Genomic DNA, 19,963 nt, shown 5'->3' with positions numbered 1-19,963 from the left:
GCTGCCACTGTCATTCTTATCAGTTACCAGGGATTGTATTTTTTCTTTCTGTTGCCACTTCTTATTAACCTCTTATTTGGTCTATTAGACATAGTTTTGAATGCAAGCCTGCATGCTGGGAGAACATGAAAGTTCAGATGAGCTCAGAGGGCAGATAAAGAAATTTGAAGGGGAAAGTTACACAGCAGAATGAACGATAAAAGTTAACTCTTCTAAATTGCTGTTGTCAGACAGGAGAGCATCTCAGACACAAAGATGAGGGCTTGGAGCTTGAGGAAAAAAATACTTTGTGTTAAAAAGGACGAGAAGGGAAGTTAGACAATGTGATGGCATTTCAATATCTAACACACTGATTTACTGTGGTCACACTTCTGATATTACACTGTCGAAAGCAACAATAAGAAAGGACTCCTTCCTGTTTCAAGAAGAGCGTTTTAACACGATAGCTGCGAAGAGAACAAGGGGCCCAAGTCTCTTCGGCTTTTCCTAGGGTTTGGGGGGGATGTTTTTGCTGATGGTTTTAGTAGAGGCTCATTTCAACGGCGCGTTTCGTCCCGCAGGTTTGCTGAGCCCCGTTTTTCCTGCCTTGAGGAGGTTATGCTGGCTAACCGAGCGTGCAGGCGGTGGTCTTTTATTTTTTTTTCCTCTTTTTTTCTTTTTCCCCTCCTTCTCCTACTAAAAAACGACGGTCGGGTCACACGGCGAGCAGTGCCGTGGTGGGGACCCTGCTAACGAGGGCTGAGTTTGTACCTGGACGGATGGAACAAGCGCGTTCACGTACTGCATCCCCCAAGTCATTTTGTTAGTGCCTGGTCCTGTCGTACCGTGGCGAAAGAAGAAAAGCACCAGACACCTCCCAGGCCCCGCGGGTGAAGGGGCTCCGACCCCCAAGCAGGGTAACGGGGGGACCCCTGTGAGGCTTCGGGTGGGTTTTACTGGAGGGCTGCGCGGCGGAGCAGGGGGTGAGCCTTGAGCGGTGCCCGTCAGCACGAGCAAGAGGCGCCGGGGCGAGATCTCAGCCCTGCGCCTGCGGGGCTCCCACACCCCCACACCCCCAAATTGGGGTCTCCCCAAGGCAAGGGGGGCTGTAGAGAAGGGTCCGGCTCGGTGCCGTGGCGCTGGACGGAGCGGGTTGTTTTCCAAAGAGGGCCGTTTGTCCTCCGGCAGTTGTGACGGTTTATGTTAGGCAGTAGGGAGTAACCTAAGAAAGGAAAACAGACCTTTGACAGAAGCTTTAGGGAGGGGATCAAAAATGCAAGTTTTATCAGGATATTTCAGCATTTTAACACTGACTACTGACCTGACAACAGGACTGCACTGAGACCTTTTTTGTATGCATTCAATTGTGAGAAGTAAACAAACTGCCTTGTATCCTGTGTTTGGTAACTGGGTGGGGAGCGCAGTTTGGCAACGTGTCTTGCTTTTAAATTCTTTCTTGGACAATGGGCCTTGTATACTTTTATATCCTGGCTTTTCAAAGTAGAGAGTGTTCAAGAGCTTTTCTTAGGATAGCTGAGAAGACAACCAAACGGGCATCAGTCAATTTATATAAAGGGGTTTTGTGGGGAAAAAAAATAATAAAGTGTACTAACTTTACAGTCAGATGGCAGATAGGTAAAACACAGTTTACTGTAACTAGATTTTTATGTGATACTGTTTATTGTATATATAAATAGATATTAAGTGTATATATGTTTAGAAAATGGATATTTATGGAGGCAAACGTTACTTTAACTCTTAATATAACTGTTGCTGGGGTTTGCCTTCTGCTGCTGCTGTTGCAAATAGTTGAGCAAGTAGATCTGTCTGAGCAAGCTGTTGCAAAGGAATGAGAACTCCCCGAGTTTCAGAATACCTAAACGCCTGTTTGTTTAACTGCGTCCTTGAAGTCCTGGATTTTCTTCGGACATCAGATGAATTGGCTTTATAAAGAAGATAACCAGACTGACCGACCGTCACTGCAGTCGGGGGGATGCAGTTGGTTGCGGTATTCAGGTTGAGGGGACATCATGGTGGTAGAAGGCGGCGGGGGCCAAACCCCTGGCTGGGGTCCGTCAGTCCCGCTCCTGCGGCTCGGGGGGATTTTGGTTTTGTTTTCCCCTGCTTGGCAGCAGCAGGGAAGGGGGCCGTGATCCCCTGGCTCGGCGTCAAGGCAGGGCGACGGAAAGGTTGGGATCTGGCTGGGGTTTGTTTGTGGAAGTATGCAGTTTTGGAAGAGTTAATTTTCTTTCCGTAATTGTTAGCCATAATGTGTATAAGACCTCCACCTTGATATGATTCCTAGCAGATTAGGGATATTAGATAATTTCCTTCTATTTATTGTACTACTGCACTGTATTATCTTTCTATCACTCAGATAATTACTAAGGAAATCTACATTAATTTTTTTTGGCTAGCACAAGGAACTGCTAAACACCGGCATGATGTATTGATGTTTTACACAACAAAAGTTTTCCTCCTGTCATTGTACAATAAATAAAAAGATATTTATCAAAATGCAAAGCCTTTCATGGATTTTAAAGAACAAAGCAAATAAAATACAAGAAGAGCATGGAAGCAAAACCTAGAGGCTTCCTTAACTGAACAAAATTAAGGACTCTGAAGCCTGGAGTACTGTACATATTAAACACTCACATTCAAGTAAGATGTTGTTTGCTAAATTATGAATGTGTGTAATTAAAATCTAGTGGCTGTTTCTATGAAAGATTTACAATGTTATTTCATCGTTTGTCATGGCTAATTAACAATATTAGATGAAGTTTTTCTTCTTCAAAGGTCTGATTTTTTCTCATTTATTTATGTCAGAAGTGATAAACAGAGTAGTTAAAAGCTTCTCCGGGTACAGCAGTGAGAAAAGCAACATGTTCTTTTACACCTCGAAGGTTCAAGGTTCACATCCCTGTGGAGTAAAGCAACTCCATCTTCTTTCTAGTGAGAATAATTAAAATTTTCAAAGTGCAGAAGTAGCAGCCTTAAATACAGCACAGAGTAATTCTGAACATTACAGAAAGTATTGTGGGGCTTGATGGATGAGTAAGAGAGAGTAAGTATAAAATACCATAAATTAAGCCAGTCGTACTGCCTTAATAGTTGAGACAACCCTTGCATGAGCAAACAGAGCCCAGCGCAGGGTTGTTTTTCATTACGTCTAAGCGTGATGTGGTCGTGTGGTGTGATTCTCACCTTATACGTGTTCTTTGCCTCGAAGAATTTACCCGGGACTTTTAACAGCCGCCAGCAGCGTTTGCTTTACCCACTGCTGAAATGCAGCCACTTCGGGGGTAAAACACGACCACGTGGACCAGGCTGACGCGGTAGCGTGGACCGAGAAACGCTGCATGCATTTTTAATTGGGATGGCAGGGGGGATTTAGGTAGGATGAAAGTAACGGCTGGAGGTGGGAATCGACTGCGGCCCTGTGGTTAGCTCTAGCACCGAAGCGTGCCTTGGGGTCGTTGATACGGGGTGCTGGGCTCGCTAGCTTGCCTTGATACCACTGACTGCGATCAGAAGTCGAAGTGTGTCGAGACAAGGAGCCCTGTAAATCCTCTGTTGATGCTTTGCTCCGTGTTGACGAATGTGCTTTTTTTTTTAATTTTTCCCTATTCTTTTCCAGCCCCAGCAACAACAGGTGGCTACGCAGCAGTTGGCCTTTCAGCAGCAGCTCTTACAGATGCAGCAGTTGCAGCAGCAGCACCTCCTGTCTTTGCAGCGTCAGGGGCTGCTAACGATCCAGCCTGGCCAGCCTACTCTGCCTTTGCAACCCCTCGCACAAGGTAGGTGAGGGGTTTGGGAGCTGCCGGCTGCCTGGCGAAGCGATAGCCTGCACACACCCGCACACAGAATTGTCAGTGAGAGAGAGAGCGTGAGATCTCATAGGCTTATAAAATAATAAGCACAGAAAAATCCTGACAGGCAAGGTGGGCATTGTAAAGGTATTTTCTGAGAAGGGCAACGCTGAAATCGTGGACGCTCTGGCTTGCGGGAGGCAGGCGGTTTGGAGTTTGGATTCAATTTGCACAGCTATAGCCGGTCTGGCGGGCTGAAAGCTGCTGGTTGTACTAATCTGAGCTTGAAATCCTTCACAGGAGGCGACTTAATCGATTCTTGGTGCTGGGGTCATGGCTAAGGATAGTGTGAGAGCAGCTTTTCCTTTTTTAACGTGTTATTTGGGCCCTTTCTGGTGCCAGCCCGGCGAGGAGCCGGGCGCAGAGGAGCTCTGATCCTCACGCTGCCGAACCGTAGAAACCTGATTGCCCTTTGCTGCAGCTGAGAGGGAGAGGTGGCCGTGTCTCCTCTCCGTGCCTGTTTACACCGCCTTCCTTTCCCTGCCTGTGTGCATGGTAGCTTCATTCCTCCCTCCACAGTGATGCAAATTGGGATTAACTCTGTTTAATTTTAATGGTGTTATTGACAATCAGACCCTCCTACATCTTTATTCAGTCCTGCACTCTGCAAGAACTTACGACTTTGCTGAAATCCCTATTTTATTTTTTAAGATATTGATACATTGAAAGCAATACCTACTTAGACGACAACACTTTCGACAGTGATTATAACCTGGAGTTTTTATTCTCTCTTTGCCTCCTTGGCTTGAATATTTTTCATTTATTTATTTTTTAAACTGGGTTTGTCTGCAAGCCTTGGGACATTTTAACAGACTTGCCTGAGCTCTGGCTGCTGTGATGAAGGCAGACTGTTGGAAGTTGGCATGTCTCAGAGAAGACCAGGTCTTTCAACCATGATGCTGGTATTTCTGAATAGTCATGCCTTTCCCTTCCCTTGCCCCATAGTAAATTTAAACATCCACCTCAACAACTTGAGTCAGCTCAGGTTGAATGATTTGGGCTCTTGGGAGCAGCCTTAGGGCTGCTACTAGTTGTTAAACCATATAATGAGTTTACATTCAGCTCTATTCGGTTAAATGGGAGGGACAGGACAAAACTGCTTCTGTTCTGCACCCTCCTTTTTTGTGTGTACGTAGCTGTAAAACGGAGAGCGAGGTGGCTGGTGAACATTAACTTCTACGGATAAACGGAGACAGAACCGGGGAGTGGCTGGCGTGTGGTTTATTTTGTGTGTGGCTTTGCCGTGTGGCTGGCATGGTTTATTTAAGCTTATTTTTGCCAGACCCACCGAGGTATTTGGGCGCCTAACTCCCGCCTTGAGAAGCTAAGCTTTTGGGGACCTGGCACCTCCCTCTGCAAGACTCAATTTAGCTTTCCAGCATCCCAGAGCCGGACACCTGGTCTAGACTAGTCCTGTGCATGCGTCGGAGGCCGACGCGCGGGAAGGTGGTGCCGGGCTGGGAGCTGCAGGATCAGGCCTGGGCTGGTAGCGGGTCAGGCGCCGTCGATGCGCGGTGCGGTGGGGAGAAGGCAAGAAAGGAGTCCAAGAGGAAGGGCGTGTGGACGAAGTGCCATTTATACTTGCAAAACGTTGTAACGTGCATTAATTACGCTTCAGATTTATTGTTGGAAGCATCCCAGGCTGTTCCCACACACCCACCGGACTCAAGCTTCAACCTTTCCAATTGTTCCCACAGCTCCTATACTATTAAGTTGGCTCGGTAAGGTTCATTGTATAGTACATCAGTTAAGCTGTCCAAAGGAGGGCAATTGGGCAGTGACAAGACACGCTCATGTGTAATGTGAAAGAAATGAATGTGGTGATGCATGAAGTGTAATCTGTGCGGTAACACGTCGGAGACACCAGTAGGTAATTCAGCAGTCGTGGCATTGATTGATATGGTTAGCAGGGTAGTGTAACTATTAGTCCTCGCGTAGAAGCGTATTTAAAACCTAAGGGGTGCCGACTTGCACGCTGGAGACGACATAAACATAAGCAGAAAGGGCTGGTTCTTGCAGGGAAATGAGCTGGCAGCCGGGGGGGCGGCGGGAGGAAAGAGGGACTTGAGGATTCAGGCAGGTTGCAATGCAGCCCGATATTTTATTTTTTTTTATCAGAGAGACAATGGCTTAAAACTGATGTCATTATGAGGTTTAAATCAACTTTCTGCTTGCTTGAACATGGTCACCTGGGTATGGAGGTACAAGGACACAAAGAGGTTGAGCAACTCTGTTTGTCTTTGAGCCGGTGATACCTGGGGTTGGGAAATTGAGTTCCATGAGCAGTAATCTGTCAACTGTCCCCACAACATACATTTTTTAAACCTGTGCCTACATTTTCTTTCATAATGAAGGGGACTGGTTGTCCTGAAAAATGCAACGAAGAGCCAGGACTATAGTTTAAAATAATTGGTAATGTACACTTCTTATTTAAAAAAAATTAAAAAATTACATACATCATGCCCTTTTGTTTTCAGAACAGTTTGCAAGACTGAGGCAAACACTGGAAAAGTGCGTATAAAAAAAAAATCATCTCTAGTAAATGTAGCTATGAATTCGGTTAAAAGCATTTTTGCTTTTATTCTTCAGTATCTGTAATAGTAATAAATGTTTCTAAGGAGAGACTGCTACTTCATAAGTGATTTTTTTTGGTTATGTTTTTAGAACTAGTACATTGTTTAAAGCTGTATTTTAGTTTCATTTTAGTTTTTAGTGCTTGCCTATTGTCTTACACAAAATAGCACATCCTTTAATGTTATATTTGTGTAATCTTTTCTGCTTTGTATTTAGACACATCTATAATCTGGATTTTACATCCGTACATAGTAGCAATTTAAAAATAAACCACATTTCAGCAGTGTTCTGAGCTGCAAGAGCTAGATCTTTAGACTCTGCAAAATGAAACTGCAAATCACACTTCGGATCACCAGTGAGTGAAAATAATAGGACTGAGGCATCCGGGTGCCTGATTGCTCCCGTAGATTTGGCAGTTTCAGGTCTAAATCCCGTTCCTGGTACGTACGAAGTTGCAGCACCAGCAGCAGCGATCTCGGGTAATTGCAGCGCAGTTCTGGGAATCTGACTTAAGATTTAGCTCTCGCTGTTAAAATGGAACTGTTAAATGGTAAATTACATAATTTATTGCAAGTGTTCGTGGATCTATTTGACTTGCTTTTACCATTTGTTCTGTTATTTTATTTAACCATTTTGCCGGATGAGTAATGTGCATACCTTTCAGCTGCCCAGTTTGACAGGTTAGTTAGGAATTCTCTCCAGAATTATTCTAAAAGAACGAAATTTGGGGAAGGAGGAGGAAGGGGATTTTTTTAATGTTATTTTATTGATCAAGTGATGTCAGCGATGTGGTCATTTTTAAGCGGCGGGTTGCACGCAGATGCCTGTGACATCACAGTTAACTCTTCAACTCAATGTCACCCGACCCGAAATCCTCCTTATTGTCTCCGGTATTTTTTTTCCCCACACGCAACCGGGTAGTTTTTATTTTTCTTTCAATATGCGGTATAGTTTTCATTAGTGCTAATAGGAGTTACAGTTGTAAGGAAGTTAGACCAAACCCCTTGACTTCCAGGGGATCTGCAGCGCAGTATGAATATTGTAAGTATGTGTATTTTAACGGCGGTAACACTTGCAAGCTTTTCCTTGGGATAAAGCATTAGTAGATCCAGAAGTGACCGGGAGGAGAGGGGAAGGGGAGGGGAGAAAGGGGGACAGGGAGAGGAAGGAGAGTGGGTGCTAGCCCGTCTCTTAATTAAAAACCTGCAAAAATCCAGATAAGGGGGTGGTGGCAAAGGAAAAAAAAAAAAAGAAAAAAAAGAGAAGGCCAGTTATTCTTTCCCTATTTGCTTATTCTGGAAAATAAAAATAGGTGTCGACTCATATGGTCTCATATCAATACGTTATCATCAACAGACAAGTCTATTCACTATTGTTTCAATTGAGTAAACAGTGGTGTAAGGGTCAGCCGTGCTCACAGGTAATTGTTAGTGCTCAGACAGTCCTGTCAAGCGTGTTAGCTAAAAATACATCCACGCTGTCACTTCGCAAGGTGTTTGAAAATAATAGCCCCCATACAGGAAAACAGGACATCGGCTTGTGTACTGACCTTTTTCTTTGTTTAATTTGCTCAGAGGTTTAATTTCAGGGGACAAGTAATAATTGAATATGTCTAATAACTAAACGCTCATTTGGGACAAAATCCATCAAAATATAATTGGCATTTGGGTCTGATGAAAGGAAAATGACGTGGCTTTAGAGAGGCGGATGTGTCCTAAGAATATCTGATCACTTAATGTATAAATTGAAGCCTCTTCCATAATATATATTAATTGCAGATACTTAAGGATTTTAGCATTTTTTTGTAGTGAACCGTTACTGGAGACCAACTGTTTTTGTTAATGCTACTCTCAGAAAGGCGGGGAAGGTTATTGGTCTGTCGTGCAATAATTTACTCCTCTTTGATATGCAAACGATCCACGGTGAATATAAAAAAATCCTATCAGACTCATTTCACAGTTCTTAACCACTTAGATTCTCTGGAGTCTATCGCCTCATTAGACCAGTGCTCTCCAAAGCTAGCATAATTAAAATCTTTAACAGTTTAGCAAAGTAAAGATGTTTGGCTGATCACGTTGAGATGATTATCTATCCATTGTATTCTAAATGACAAAAATAAATTAAATTTAGACCTTGGCATTTTTTATTATGTGTTTCAAATGAATATAATGCATACTGCCTTTTTTTTTATTTCAATACCTTAGGTTTGGTGAGATACATGCCTGTGTGAGCTGCTGCTATAGACTCAGAAAATGGCAGGTTTCCTTAGGATAGCTCCAGCGCTACAATATGCTGAAACAATGGACAGTCATCCAAATGATGATCTGGCAGTGCAGTGATGAGAAACCTCTTTAAAAACACACACACACACACATACTGGCTTTTATTATTTTTTTTTTCCTCTGAATATTCAAGTGATGCGTCTCTACTGCTAATTTTTTCCCATGGCCTTCTCTGAAAGAGCACTGCAACAGTCTTCAGCGAGAAAAACTTGACTTGTTTGATCATGTCACAAACATGAGCTTTATCCAAAAGCATGATCTCAGCGCGAGCCCGTGTCACGCTGACACGCGCAGCTCCCCTTCCAGCCGTCGCGTTGGCCTACGGGAGTTTGCAAAGTTTTCCCTTGCCTTTCCCTTCCCTTGCCTTGGGATGTCCGGAGCCTTGTGTCCATTTTGGCACAATTAAAAAAAAATTTCTTTTTTTTAATTATTATTATTTCTTGAAGCTTATTTTATGTTTTCATTTTGCTTTTGAATGGCTCATTAGCATCAGTCTAAGAAATGACAGTAATAATAGTGTTACTTGTATAGAAAGTTATACAGTTTTTCAGTAGACACATCCATCAATTAAGTGAGCAGTTCGAGAAACCAAAATTAATGAGAAAGATAGGTGTGTTAATGAAATAATCATAGTATAATCAATTTGACTGTTAAAATTTGAAAAGCATTTCAGGAAGACAATATGAATTCATAATTTATGTCTAAAAGTGATTAATAAAAACTGTATTTAATAACAAAGCTATTTGTCATCATTTAAAACTTAAGCACAAAATTAGTCATATTGTGGTTCGTGTTGTCATAATAATAAAGTTGAGGATTTTTTTTTTGTAAGACCTTCCTTTCTTTTAAAAACAGGTTAGAAAGTATTCACTTTCCTTAAAAACAAACAAACAAACAAACAATACACATGTATTTTTTTTAAAAAATAACTAAATTTCTGCAGCTGACTGCAGAATAGCCCTTGGCCGCCTTTGCCGTCAGCCTTGCTATGAGCGCGGGGCAATTTCTGCCTGAGTAGGGACTCTGGAAATGGGCCGTCTGGTGTAAAAATAATCAAAAATAATAATCATTAACATGGTGTTTGGGGTGGGTATCCTGTTGTGTGGACCCCCCTGCCCCACACCTGGATTTTTGCCTTCCATGGGTATTGCAGGGGTGACACCAGAAAATTCAGCAGAGACGTGCAGTGTTCGGTCTTCGCTTTTAGTTATTAAAAAGAAAAAAAAAAAGTACATGCACAAAAACGCACACCACACACGCACAAAACTAACACTAGGCTTTGTTTACTGACTCTTTGATTTAATTACTGTTTGAAGACGGCCGAATTAGCTGTTAATTGATTTAATTATCCAATTTGTTTGTTTCAGGCATGATTCCAACAGAACTGCAGCAGCTCTGGAAGGAAGTGACAAGCTCGCACACAGCGGAGGAGGCAGCCAGCAACAACCACAGCAGCCTGGACCTGTCCACCACCTGCGTCTCCTCCTCCGCGCCGTCTAAGACCTCCTTAATCATCAACCCGCACGCCTCAACTAATGGACAGCTATCGGTCCACACTCCTAAACGGGAGAGGTAGGTGCCGGCGGGGTTTCCACCCGGGAAGCGTCTCCGAACAGCGTGCCGAAATGATGGCGAAACTGTTGGGAGCGGTGGCCAACCGCCTTGGCCTCGGTTTTGTCCTCCACGTCTTGCTCTGTCTGATTTTGGCGTGGCTGAATAGAGTCTCCACTGGGCAGAATATGCTCCTTTTGTTCAGATCTTTATGGCTTGTTAATTGGATCAATGTGGGCACAATTAGCTAATTAGAAGTGCATTGGATAAGCGTATTGGGGGAAGTGTGAAGAGCGTAAGCTGGGGTTTTTTGAGTTTTGCATCCCTGGTGCTGTTATTCTTGACGTGCTTTGGGTTTGCAGGCTGGAGGTGAGGAAAAAAAATCTGTTGGTCGGTACAGGCTGTTTTACCAACCGTTTTTCTGCCAAATTTCAGTGCCCCATCTCATCTAACACGTTTGCCTTTTTTTACTCTGTATTTACCTGCTTTCACAAGACAGGATAGGCTTGAGTTGACCAGGTTTCTCCAAAACAAAGTGCATTTTTTTTTTTAAGTGCTGATAAAATTAGCTAACTGGTGTTGTTTGGCTTTTAAAAGTGTGAGTTAATTTATACTTGCTAAGCTTGCATTGTTAAAAGAAATGGCTTAAATCAGGGGTTGTCTGTTGACGTGCTTCTCGGCGCGGGTTCTGCTTTATTCCAAAGGATGCTTTATTGCAGGTTTGTTTCTTTACACCCCCAGATTTCACTGAGGCGTGTCTAACAACATAACTTTGGCTTACGGTGAGATAGACGGTCCCCGAGGAGCTCGGGCCGTGGGTGCCAGCGCCTGCTGCAGCCTCGGCATCGCTGCCGGCTGCGGAGGAGGAGGAGGAGGAGGAGAAGGGTCTCCGGGAGTGCGCGAGCAGCGTGGGCGCAGCGGGGAGGGCAGTGCTTCTTTGCATTCAGGAGAGTCCCTTTGCCCATCTAGAAATGTTAGAGCAGACACTAGTGAAAGCTGGATTTTATGGAAACTGATGGCTTTGTCTTTCCGTCCTCGTTTCATTCATTAGAAAAAGGATAATGGAATTTTTAAGCCATAGAGTTTATATTTCTGGTGGTCTGAAAGTAGATTGATAGGGAAGCTATATAAATACCTCTTCTATCTTTCTAATATTAAGAAAATAGTGCTGTTGGGAATAGATAGATTTTAAAGGAGAGCACACCCACTGTTGAAAGAACTGCTGTGTGTGTAAGGCATCATCATTTTATATCCGTTGCAAGGACATGTGGAGGAACATCAGCGTATACATTTATAATGCACGTAAGTGTCAAGGACATGGTTTTCATGAAGACTTACATGGGATACTAAAAACAGTTTGATGTTTATTAAACAATTAAATCCCCTTTTTGCTGCATATAGAGCTGAGCGGGATGAGTTTATGACTTTTCAATAAATTCTTTCTCTGTGTTTTTCTTACCGAGTATATAAAACAAAAACCCATGCAGTGAAATGGATCTTCTTCCACTGAACAGAGGCATGTGCTGTCTGCTAATGGCAGTCTAACGGAGGAGACGGTATGCCATTGCTGTTTAGTTTGAAATGCAGTGGAAATACAGGAATCTGTTCTGAAGTAAGAATTTTCTCTGTGTATACTGTCAAGCAGAACTGGAAATCCATGTGTCTGAGTCCTGTAATTGTGGCCTGGAGGCAATTGGGATCTACAACCAAGGCGATACATATGTTTTTATTAGTAAAGTTCCAAATAAATTAATTACGAAGGCACAAACATGCCATGATATTGTTTGAGATTGTCTTAGTTTAGAAGGTTTAAAATCCTCAGTGGTTGAACTGATAGCTGTATTGTTAAAGCTTACCATAATGCTTCCCGTAGATCTCTGTTGAGTTCTCTACAATATCAAAATACAAAAATAGGTATATTTAGGATTACGAATAAGAGAGCTACAGACTTTGCTTTATCTTGCCTCTATTTGGTACACAGAAGGTTTACGCCATCCATTTGCTGCAGTGATTGAATTACATCTTCATCCATAAGTAGAGCAGGAGACTACACGCAGAAGAATGCCTACTGATGCACTTAAGGGTTTTGTTGCAGCCTCATCAGGCAGCGTGGTGCCTGCCTGGATTTCATATGACACAGAAACTCCTCTTGTTGAGATGTGTTGCTCTGGTTTCCTTTCTGAAAGGGTATTTATCTACAGGCAGGGCGTTCGGGGCGGTGAGTGAGCAGTGAGGAAAGAGTAGCCGCGCTCTGCCGTCAGATGTATATTTGAAAGCCCACAGAAGGTGAAATTGTAGCGTACTTACAAAAGAGAGAGCACAGGCATGAGCAGGATTTTGGTGATTTTTCAGTTGCAAAGGTTAAGACTAGAAATAATGACGGGTCTGGTGGGAGCATGACTTGGCTAGACTTGGAGACAAATCTATGCATGTTCTTGTACCCAGCTGCTTCAGCACAACAGCTGAGCTGGCGAATACGACCGGACTTGTGGCGGTGGTCCCGAGCCCAAGCTTGGGTCAGGTGGGGCTGTTAGAGGGGCTCACAAGGGAGCTGTCGGCCCTCCGCCTCCCATCACACAAGTCCGCAGCTTGGGCTGGCCAGGGCAGGTCTTTGGGTTGCGGCTTCCCCCATCTCGTTCCTCCATCTTCTGTGCAATCGGCTGTTAGCTTTGCTCTGATACAACAAAGAGCTACTTATTTAGATTTAAACAACAGTATAAAGCACATAGTAAAAGCTGTAAGTGTCCTAACAGTTAACCACAGCCACATCATAACAACTGCCCAGCAGCAATAAATAATCATATACAGGTAACATTAACTTTTAGGGTGTGCTGTAAAGCTGTTTGCCCCCCTCTTCCTCTTGGGCTTTTGAGAAGGAGTGGGCTGCAGGAGGCACGTTGGTTATGTGGGAGTTACTACCATCACTGTCATCTCTGGCACGTGTCACTGGGACAGTTCAGGCTGTGTTTTACGGGGTTCCTGATCCCACAGGTCAGGTTGCGAGGCTGCTCGAGACCCGGCAGGCAGGAGGCACTCGGCTGACCGCAGAGGCACCTGCGTAGAAGTCATCGGGCAAGCAGCAGCTCTGCTATACGTCTTGGGTAAAAACACAGTTTGGTTATAAGCAAGGGGTTTAAAATAGCAGGAGGAATAGTCGTTGGCCGCTCGGCACGCCCATGCGTCGCCATGCCGCGAGCCCAGCCTCACGGTTGGGCACAGCGACGCTTTAGTCCTGCGCAGGCTGCAGGGACGCAGCTCTGGTGTCACCGGTGACACTGGCCACGCTGCGGCTGCCCGGGGCTGCCGCGCTCAGAGCTGAGTGACGGCAAAAGTTCTCCTTTACGGCAAAAAAGCAAACGGCGGGCGGGTGGCCAGAGTCACCCCGAGTTGTTTGAAAAGCAAAAATACATTCAAAAGCAGGAGGCATCCTCGGCTCCTGGGCGGGGGCCAGGGAGCATCGTGGTGCTGCTCTTGGTTTCTGCGTGCTCTGTGTGTGTGGCTTCCACCGGAATGAGACAATTCCAGCTATAAATAATGGGTTAATGCTTTCATTCATTTGGGCTTTAAATGTATATTACATCTCTGCTTTTGTCCCACATTTTGCCCAGTTTCTGTAAGTAGCAGCAGCAGCAGCTCTGGGGTTTGGTGCACAGCAATCTGTTAAGGAGATAAATAATCTGCTTTGGCATGACACTCCTACTCTCCTCTTTAATTTGTCTTACACAAGGAAAATTATAATTAAATCATTCAGGGTAAACCCTTGAGTGTAGGGAAGGAAAAAACACACTTTGGTAAAGATTGCCAATAGAGACCAACTTCCCTGTTGTGCCGTGCAGAGACATTTATCAATATTCAGCACTATTAAAGAGAGAACATTTCGTGTGATTTGTGAGGCGGATGCCAAAGCTCAAATCAAGGCTTGTTAAGATCCTTTCCCCATGCAATCATGGGCATTCAGCATCATTAGAATTCAGCACTGACTGTGTGTTTCATGCTTTGATTTTACTCAGACAATTTAATAATGTTTATTGTGCTGATTATATATATAAATTCACTCAATGCAATAAACATACCTCAGTCATCAGTACCCTAAGGGAAATATTTAGTTATAGATACTTGTATTCACTCAGGATAAGTGAAAGTGAGACCATCAACCAGCATGCAAACCTCTCATCATCTTATCAGCATTTGGGTTTCTTCAGTAACAAGCATTTTCTCTAGACAAGTAAATAAATAAATAACGGGAGCCAGTTAAGTACATCTGCTGTGCTTAGAAATGTCAAGGACAGTACCCGCTTTCCATCTCGTTCCGCTGCATCTTATTTGGGGGAAGCTTGATTATTTTCTTAAGAAAACCGGCAAAACGAAGCGGGTGGATGCCCAGTCGCCTTAGGTGACTACTAACTTTATAACCTGGTGAGCAGTGGGCATCCCAAAACCTGCGTGCTTGGGAATATTCCCCATGTGGGTAGGTTTGGAAAAGCAGAACGGTGCAGAATTCATCGGTGCTTTGCAGTGAGCAGAGGTTGCTCCAGCTTGGGCTTGAACCGGGAGGTCGGGGGGTGCTGCGGAGTGGTGCGGGCGCCTGTGTGCCTGTCCCATCCCCTGGCACCGTTCTGTATTGACCGCAGCAGCGAGGGGATGATGGAGGCTGTACGTAAACAAGTGTGTTAATGAAGGTCCAGAGCCGTTAATTTAGGAAATGCATCTGTTTGCCCGAGGTAAGGTGACGAGTTGGAGGTAAAGGCTGCATGTCCAAGAGACCTTTCTCCATCTGCCAGCAACCCCATGTTTGTCCCCTGTTGTCTTTATACCCTTTCCAACCATGCTTGAGGCTTGTCCTTCCACGTAAGCAAGCAGCCATCTTATAGGAAAAATAGATGGGATAAACAAGGAGATTTTTAAAAGACTTCTTCTTGCCGGTGTCACGGCAGGAAGGAGTCTGGAGAAGGCTCTGAAGGGAAGTGAGAGGAACGGCGTGGCAGACCATTGATCTGCTGGTTAGGCTTAATGCATTGTGTTTTACTGTTGTTATCTTCCACGCCAGCTGATCCTCCATCAAAGTCCCAAGGCCCTTAGATGAGGGCGTTAGGATTCAGCGCAATTAAGAATTACAGACTTCGGTCCATTATTAATGTTCAGGATGAAACAGCTCAGCCCACAGCCCATATGCTCCCGGGGCCTGATCCTCTCTTGGCCTGCCTCTCCGGGTAGTCCCTGGCATTCGGTTTGCACTGGTGCCAGCATCGAATCTGCTCATCCGTGTCGGCTCCTCTCAGTTGCTCCATGCAGTTGATTTTAGCTTGTTACACTTTACGATCAGCAGAGTTATGTTAGATTAGATTACCTCAAATCCATTCTCCCTTAAGAGATCAGTGTTCCTGGGGCCTTTCCTCCCAGAAGGTATTTAGCTGCTCCATGAACACAAACCCCATCATGACCCTTATGTTGTTACCCACGGTCTGAGCGGCTCAGGTGTCTCCGTGCAGCTTCCTTGCTGCGGAGCCACGTTGGAGCCAGAGACTCGAGCTGACCCTGGATGCCCAGCTGCGTATCCAAGCAGGCTCTCTACATGCCTGCTGTATTTCTTCCCAGAATCACAGAATCACTAAGGTTGGAAAAGACCTGTAAGATCACCAAGTCCAACCATCACCCCAACCCCACCATGCCCACTAAACCATGTCCCGCGGTGCCACGTCCACACGTTCCTTGAACACCTCCAGTGATGGTGACTCCACCACCCTCCTGGACATCCTCTTCCAATGCTCGACAACCCTTTCAGCAAAGAAATTTTTCCTAATATCAAATCTAAACCTCCCCTGACGCAACTTGAGGCCATATCCTCTTGTCCCATCACTTGTCACTTGGGAGAAGAGACCAACACCCCCCTCCCCACAACCCCCTTTCAGGCAGTTGTAGAGAGCGATGAGGTCTCCCCTCAGCCTTCTCCAGACTTCTCATTGCACCTCGTACGGGTGTGATGGCTGTGAGGCTGGTTGGGCTGTTCGGTGACGGTGACGCTGTGACAGCCGGAGTGGGGATCCGGCCCAGCCATCTGCATTTATGGTGTGCAGATAGAACCCAAAGCATCCCGCTGCCTGATCCCTTGGCGCTCGCTCCCCCGCCAAAGAAACCGCCACCGCTTACTAGATGCTCTCCCCATCTGAGTCAGTTCTCTGTGTAATCAGCTTTGAAAAAAATACCAGCCGTGACTCAGACCTGGAGCTGCTAATCTTCAGTTTTAAGCCTTATCAGGCACTTTTTATTGGTAGTGCTTTTCACATTCGGGCGTGTAGCGCCCTTTGCATTGCCCGCACCTACGGTCTGCCGCGGCGCTCGCGTTTGTGAGAAGCCTTTTGCTAAATGACCTGCACCGTACCGCTTGCTCCTCCGTCTGCCCGGGAGCTCTTTAATCAAACGACGCTTTTCAAAGAATGGTTTCGCTCAACCCTGGAAAATTGTTTCTCGTTTATTTTGTTTGGTTTTCCCTGCAAATGATGCAAAGTTAACCGGTCTGCGATTACTTGGTGTGGCCCTTTGCTGAACGAGGGGTGCTGGACGCTTCGCCGTCCTCGGGAAGCTGCCCCGGCATCAGGGAGCTCCTGCACGCCAACGCTTCGCTGCTTTCTGGTCCCGTGTAATAACCATCAGTTGTACAACTCCAAACACTAAGCTAATGTATCAAAAAGCACTTAAAATAGATTGGGTGAGCCTTGGCAGACGCCGAACAGAACTTTTCCAAATTTTAGCATATGTATTGTTTTATTCCTCCATCTGGCCGACAGATCATTGTTTGATATCTGAGCGCTTTGCATATCTCCTCCCTTTTCTTGCAACTGAGATACTTACACGTGCATTTAATACAGCTTAATGCTATTTTTACATACCAGAGAAATAGCTGATGGCTTTCTGTTAATTGCATGCACTTTGCAGTTAAACTTTTACTAAAACATTCCTGTCTAAATACTTCAAGTCCAATGAAAATTTGTCCTCTTCTTTTATTAGAGGTGTTTATGTAGTAGTCTTAAAAAGGGACCTGTTTTTGTTTTACTGCACTGTGGATTCCTGTTTCTTTTTATTTCCTCCGGTGTGCAAGTTGTCCTTCCTCGGCATTTGCTTGGGAGATCTGACTGTCCTAAAGAGCTGAGCAGGGAGCTAATGAAGAGCTGTGTTCTGTTTGGGTTTTTTTTGTCGTACATATCACAGCCTGAGAGTGGAAAAGAAACACCCTTGAAAATGCCGTAAAAGTGGAGGAGAAGTTAGGTGATTTTTGTGTGACTGTTTTCTCTGCTGTTCAGTAAAAATCGAGCAGTTAGTATGACAGCTGTTATATCATGTTATATCGTACTGCTAAGATATTGAGTAGCATTTAAAGTAAAACTCCACCATTAAGCTGTATAAACTTTATCCGTTTCACTATGGTTTAATGGAAAAAAATGAGTTTCTCAATAAAATGACATCATTTTTCCCAGGTTGTAATGTTCACTTTACAACTGTTTTTCTTTAATTCAATTTATTTTACTTTTCTTTTTCTTGGCATCCTTTTTTTCTTGCAGTTCGGAGAGGGGGAAATCTCTTTTCGTAGAGCAGCTAGGTACTGCTCAAACCTCCTTTCCCTTCTCCCCCCTCCCTCCACATCTTGTGCTAATCTGGAGCTCTGGTTTTTTTTTTTTTGTCGGTCAGACAGGGTTATATTTTCAAAGTAGTGAGATGCACGTTGAAATTTGGTAATGGGGGTTTGTGGCTCTACCCGCAGCACATCGAGGGGTGGGGGAAAGGAGCCCGAGGAAAATTCATACTGCCTTGCTTGCTGCTGGAGCAACGTTTGTGTAATGCCGTGGGGTGGTTTTCCCTATAGCTGGTGTTTTGAAGGTGGGAGGGCTGTAATTTCTTCCGTGCGATCAGGAAAGACATATGTATATTATAAAGTGTATTCTTCTCATTAAAACGATGGTAGAAGCGCAGGCAGGGGAACTGCTAATATGTGTTGCAGCTTGTCATTTTGGGCTGCGTGAATAAAGAAGATAACTGTTCCTTTGGGAAACGATCTCGGGAACTGAGCAACAGATCCGCTAGCCAGCGGATTCTTTTTTAACTGTAATTTTCCTTTTTGTGCGTACTCAAAAATAACATCGTGATGGGCCCTTAAATACCATTTCGTACACAGAGCACAATTTCCGCAGCACAGGTGGTGCTAATATAGGACAGTCCCCTAGGCACTTGTCGCCAGGAGTTGTACAGCTTGTTCGGTGTCTGCATCCATATGGCAATCTGTCCCATTCATAGAAAGACATTGTAGCTGTGCCTGTGGGTGCTGTGGTCAATGTAGTGTAAAAAGTAGATTTTTAACTCTCAGCAACCTATGTTCTGCTGTTTGTTTTACTGTAGAATCCAATTTATAACAGGGGCGAAGAAAAATCAGCTCTGAGCAAATTCCAGAACGATCTCGCTGGCTTGGGTTTGTGTTTATTCTTGGAGCGCGTGGTTGATCAGCAGGTGCACCAGCCCCGCGCCCAGCGCCGCTCTCATCAACGGTTTGCAGGAAGTCTTGCTCGGAAGAAACATCTTCCTCCTTGTTTATACCGTGAATTAACTCAGAAGTTGCAAAGCTGCAAGTGATGTTAGCCGGCCATGTATGTCATGCAAGGCTCTTTCTTGCTTTTTGGTTTTTTTCTTTCTTTTTTTTTTTTTTTTTTGCGATGTTGCATGGTTTTTCTTGGGCGTGCTGTACGTGGGAAGGGTGCTGAGCCCCTTGGTACCACGCCTTGCGACGCTGCCCAGCCAGGAGCTGCCCCTGAAAGGGGCAAATCGCAGCAAAGGGGCTCTCCGAGAAAGGGGGGGCCGAAGTGTTAACATTGCGCAGTGGTTCAAATCTAATCAGGTGAAAATGATTTATGGCTGCTCTGGTATCTATCATTCCAATGCCAAATGTTGTTCTGTTTTAGTGTGACTATTTGTTATGCCTTTTAGTAAACACAAACAAATAGACCGCCTAGCACCTGCAGCAGCATATGATATTTACACTACCTGTATGATTCAGCTCGCTTCCCTGGGGAAGCAGGCTTGTGTCCTCTCGATTTTAATGCTTTTTTAAATAGCATTCTTCAGAGGGAAAGCATGTGGCAGGGAGAATCCAATGCTTTCACTGTATTTCTCCCTTGGAGTCCTTGTTTATCTTCATTATTTTTGTATAAACGTTTTCCCAAGGGGCACTTTCCTAGCTGCTGCAGGGGCGTGCGGTGGGCGAAGGCTCACCCAGCGAGCTGCCAGGCTGGATGGGATGTGACAGTCACCTTCTGCGTGGGTTTTGTTGTGCCTGTGGGACAGGGGTGAAAAATACTGATGTGAATAATCCACTTAATCGTATTTATTGGCGTATGGCCGGTTTATGTAAGGGTGAAGCGCTTGCCTCAACTCTGAATGCAGCAGAACATAATTTCGTTGAACAAGAATAGGTCTTGTTTCTCAGTGTTTTCTTTTACTATAAATTTAAATGTAACAACAGAATATAAATTACGGTAAAATAAGGTTGGCAAACAGGATCTTTTGACGACCTGTGTATGTGCGTTTGTAGTTTTACACCTCGGTCTCGGTGAACTCCCAAGATCTAATCCTGTGTTTTTAAACTTGCACGTGTTCTTAAAAGCGTTGCTGAATCGGGGCCAAAGCCTTGCCATTGCCACCTTCCTCTGCCATACGAATTGGGTA

General features: G+C 44.6%; 1 protein-coding gene across 9 annotated transcripts in view; it reads left to right on the top strand.

Annotated features, from left to right (window-relative positions):
• FOXP1 (forkhead box P1) overlaps positions 1-19,963 on the top strand; it is a 165,321-nt gene that overhangs the window by 95,869 nt on the left and 49,489 nt on the right. For 7 of the 9 annotated variants that reach the window (XM_059823389.1, XM_059823394.1, XM_059823388.1 and 4 more), the window contains 2 exons: positions 3,623-3,776; positions 10,072-10,276. In XM_059823389.1, coding sequence (XP_059679372.1) covers positions 3,623-3,776; positions 10,072-10,276 — 359 coding nt within the window. Of the gene's footprint in view, positions 1-3,613; positions 3,777-4,029; positions 4,033-10,071; positions 10,277-19,963 lie in introns of all 9 variants that reach the window. The other 2 variants (XM_059823396.1, XM_059823387.1) reach the window with 2 other exon arrangements.

This window comes from Gavia stellata, chromosome 12, assembly GCF_030936135.1.
Source record: "Gavia stellata isolate bGavSte3 chromosome 12, bGavSte3.hap2, whole genome shotgun sequence".
NCBI lineage: Eukaryota > Metazoa > Chordata > Aves > Gaviiformes > Gaviidae > Gavia > Gavia stellata.
The sequence above is the reverse complement of the archived record's forward strand: the minus strand, read 5'-3'. Positions and strand labels throughout refer to the sequence as shown.